Source organism: Neltuma alba, unplaced genomic scaffold (assembly GCF_004799145.2).
Source record: "Neltuma alba isolate B1F8T4 unplaced genomic scaffold, ASM479914v2 tig00012772_pilon, whole genome shotgun sequence".
In the NCBI taxonomy this organism is placed as follows: Eukaryota; Viridiplantae; Streptophyta; class Magnoliopsida; order Fabales; family Fabaceae; genus Neltuma; species Neltuma alba.
Window position 1 is genome coordinate 346,422 of NW_021637180.1, and position 4,554 is coordinate 350,975.

The window sequence follows — 4,554 nt, forward strand, 5'->3', positions numbered from 1 at the left end:
TTGATACAAAATATATATAGGAGGTTGATATGGCAATTAATAATAGTTTTTCATTTTTCACCCATTGTCACAAGGAAGAGAGAGTTTTAAATGTCAAAGTGAGAGCAGGGAATTTTCAAATCTCATTCTTTAATAAAGGCAAAATAGTTTTTCCACTCCCCCATCCCTTATTATATGAAACAACTATCAAAATCACATAGTTCAAAATATTAGTGATAAACAATAAATATAATATGTAAGATATATACAAAAAAAATTTTCAATTGTACCTTTGTTTGTAAAGGAAGCGTGTGAGAGTTCTTTATTTATAGAAAAGCTTAACGAGCATCCTATATTATGGTCTAGAGGGACTATTACCAAAAGAAAAAGAAAATCACACAATAATGTGTTAATTCAATGACTTTTTATCTTGGAGTTAGTAAAGTGTGTGGACACACACGTAGTTAAATCATTTCATAATTTAATTTTCACATGCAGGTATGAAACAGAATTCATTGAAAGCATTGCTAAAGAAATGATGACAAATTTACTTGATGAATCACCATCTGACCTTGTTATGTTAATTGGGATTGAATCAAAATTAGGTGAATTGGAGTCAATCGTTGCAAGAAAATCACAAGGAGATGGGTTTATAGGAATATGGGGCACAGGAGGTTTAGGCAAAACAACTCTTGCTAGAGCTTTTTATGAGCGAAAGCTTAAAGACTTCGAGATTCACTGTTTCTCCATAATATTAGAGAGGCATATGAAAAAGATGGTTTGATGTCATTGCAAAGAAGACTTCTTTTTTCTATAGATAAAAGAAGTATGGAAGTGGATAATTTTTATGAAGGAATGAAGCTAATAAAAAACATGGTGGGCAACAAAAAATTTCTACTTGTCCTTGATGATGTGAGTGACGTTAGCCAACTTGAAAATTTGGCTCCAAAGCAAGGATGGTTCAGCAAGGGAAGCATAATATTAATAACAACTAGGGATAAGCATTTGCTATCTTCACATGGTGTATCTTCTGTGTATGACATCAAATTCTTGAATGATAATGAATCACTCAAACTTTTCCTTCACAAAGCTTTTAAAGGAGAGCAACCTAATGAAGATTATTTGGACCTTGCTAGAACCGTCATTAAATATGCTGGAGGCCTTCCTTTAGCACTCAAAGTGTTAGGTTCATTTCTTTGCAAAAGAACTATAATGGAATGGAAGGATGCACTGGCTAAGTTCAAGAAGGCTCCTCCAAAGGACATTTTGAAGATACTTCAAGTGAGTTTTGATGGGTTGGACATTAAGGAGAAGACTATATTCTTAGATATCGCTTGTTTTTTCAATGGGATGGCCCAAGATCATGTCATACAAATTTTAGAAACTTTGGATGAGGATCTTCATCCAAGAATTGGAATAACTATTCTTATTGAGAAATCATTGGTAATTGATTATGAAGGGTATCTGTGGGTGCATGAAATTCTACAAGATATGGGGAAATTTATTGTCTATCAAAAATCACCTGATGATGTTGGGAAGCGTTCTAGGATATTATCTTTAGAGGATGCTAATCATGTGCTAGAAAGAAATAAGGTGATATTCCAAAGTTATTGTGTTTGTGCACTCCTTTTATAATAATCTATTACATAACGTTTATAAATTTTTGCCTTGACTTCTTGTTTTATAGGGGACAGAAGCAATTCGAGGAATATTGTTAAGATTAGAAAAGTCATGTGATGTATTTTGGGATCCTAAAGCCTTCTTAAAGATGAGTAATCTCAAGATACTTATTATTTCAATTTCAAGTTACTCAGATGTTTCACATTGCCAGTTGAATCTTCCTTATGGACTCAAGACACTTTCCAGTGAGTTGAAAATCATAGAATGGGAGAGGTATCCATTACTTTATTTGCCGAGTCAACCTCAATTACATAAACTTGTTGAACTAAAAATGCAGCATAGCAAATTAAAAGAACTTTGGAGAGAAATACAGGTAATTATGGTTCTTTCATTTAAAGTGTTTGTCGATAATTTAATAAATTATAATTATAATTAGCTTTTCGGTTTTGAGGGCTTATTGTTTCTTTTTTCTTTTCCTCTCTTTGCTAGCCTCTTCAAAGCCTGAAGTCCATTGATCTATCCCATTCAGAATGCCTCATCAAAACACCAAATTTTGATGGAATTCCTCATCTTGAAAAATTGATTCTTGAAGGGTGTTTTAATTTGGTTGAAATTGACCAGTCTCTTGGCCAACACAAGAAACTTGTCATTGTTAACTTGAAAGGTTGCAGAAAAGTTAAAATCCTTCCAAGAAAAGTTGAGATGAATAAATTAGAAGCTGTTGTTCTATCTGGTTGTACAAGAATTAGAAAGCTTCCTCAGTTTGGAAAAGATATGAAATGTTTATCTAAGCTTGATGTACAGGAGACTTCTATAACCAAACTACCTCAATCATTGGGCAATTTGATTGGTCTCACTGAATTGAATTTGGAAAATTGCAAAAAGCTAGTTTGTCTTCCATATAACATTTGTAAATTGAAAGCTTTGAAAATTATCAGAATTCCAGGCTGCTCAAAGCTTTCAAAGTTGCCCGAGAATTTGAATGAAAATGAGGCTTTGGAAGAGCTTGATTTGAGTAAAATTGCTGTGAAAGGGTTATCACTTTATAAATACAATGCTGAAGCACAATCTTTATCATCATGGAGTTGCTTCTCCCTTCTTTGTCGAAGGCCTTTGAGCTCAACAAATTTTATATTGTCACCGCCTTTGTCATTCTTGAGGAAATTAAATTTAGTTAATTGCAATCTCCATGATGGATCACTTCTCGATGACATCAGCAAGTTATCATCACTGGAAGTTTTAGATCTAAGTGAAACAATTTCATTGACTTACCATCTGCCTGATTTCCAATCTTTCCAAGCTTCAAGGTCTTAATCTCAGTTTTTGCAACAAGCTTCGATCTTTGCCACAACTTCCCTCAAATCTATCAACCATATGGGCAGTTGGTAGTTCATCAATGGAACATTACGGATGTTCAGAGCAATTATGGGATTTTATCGAATCATTTCAACCTCCCATAAATTTAAGTTGGCTTTATTGTACTATGATCAGCCTAGTGACTACTACTTGGAATGTTCTCGCGAGTAAAAATTCCAGGTAGTGAAGTGCCGTCATGGTTTTATAATCAAAACTATTTTGTGAGAAAGAATTTAGTCATCCAAATGTGTCGTTCATAGTAAGCTTACCCTTGATTACTGTGGTTTCGTGAATGGTCGGGCTTAGCCATATGCTTAGTGTTAGAACACGATTTGGCATTTGGAGCAGGGAGGGATGGTGTTTGCTGGACTTACAGATTTCCTAATGATGAATTTCTGGAGATGTATTGTCCATATGGTGCTCATTTTAATGAGTATTGTAGTCATCAACTTGTATTTTATTTATTCGTTGTTCTCTTTGGTTGTAGACGGACTTCAAATGATTTTTTTTAGTGAGAATGCAATTCAAAATAAGTCACCAAAGTTTAATATAAGGAAATGTGGGTGGCGAGTGGTGTGTAAAGAAGATGTTGAAGCTTGGCGAAGAACAACGGATGAAGGTTGCATCAATGATTTCGTGATGATTGATAGAGACATGAACAATAGCAGTGATGTTGAGTCTACTTCCAAGGTACTTAGATCAACCCTTCTTGTTTTAGATTAAATGTTATTCTCTTCTGATCCTAAATATAAGACTTATTTTGTAGTATAAATTACACACAATACAAAATGACTCTTTCATTTAGGACATGAAGAGAGTATATTTTAGATTAATGAATGATTGGTTGGATATTTGAATTTTTCATTGATTTGTTAATTCAATATAATCTTTCAATTCATCTAAATATTATACTCCTCCAATCCTTAATATAAGACCTATTAACTAATTTGAGTGTATTAAGGATGTTAATTAACTTATTTAATATGATTTCTTTTCCTAAATCACCCTAGGCATCTTCCTTGATTATTTCCCTCCCTTTCTTACTTGATTATTGTTGAAAAAAATATCAATAAGATTCATTTGAGAAAATTAAATAAATATGTGAAATAGCTTTTACATATAGAACCAACATCACATCTTCTTAAGCTGAAATTGCTAGGGAGAGGAAATGTTCTGTTTTTTTTTTTTTAGGGTACTCCCGAGGAATAGATCTAGTGGAAATGGGGTGGGGTTTGTAACTCAGAGCGTGGCTACAAACCATGGTAGGTCATACATTAAAAATCTGAGGAGTATTTCCTTAATAATATCATTTCCGTAGATACTATTTAATATATAATTTTAGGTAGAGTTGTTCATGAAAACCAACTACGGAGTGGCCTGAAATAATCAACCCAAAAAAGAATTGGGCATTATCAGGCTACCTAAATTGTTGGTCAAGGCCAAGAATTGGGCATGCCATCCTATCTAAAGAATATATATTACCTCCGGTTTTAATTATAAAAACTAGTTGATTAATTTGGAGGAGATTAAAAAAATAAGTTAAGTTAGTTATTTACAATAAATAAGTATTGTCTTTCTTAAAATATCCTTATTAATCAA

At 33.1% G+C, this 4,554-nt stretch overlaps 1 protein-coding gene across 1 annotated transcript; it reads left to right on the forward strand.

Annotated features, from left to right (window-relative positions):
• Positions 1-852: 852 nt before the first annotated feature.
• Positions 853-2,913, forward strand: LOC114730880 (TMV resistance protein N-like). Its single transcript, XM_028917983.1, has 3 exons — positions 853-1,572; positions 1,667-1,972; positions 2,089-2,913. Exons 1-3 carry the CDS (start codon positions 853-855, stop codon positions 2,911-2,913), a joined length of 1,851 nt encoding a protein of 616 aa, XP_028773816.1.
• The last annotated feature ends 1,641 nt before the right edge of the window (positions 2,914-4,554 follow it).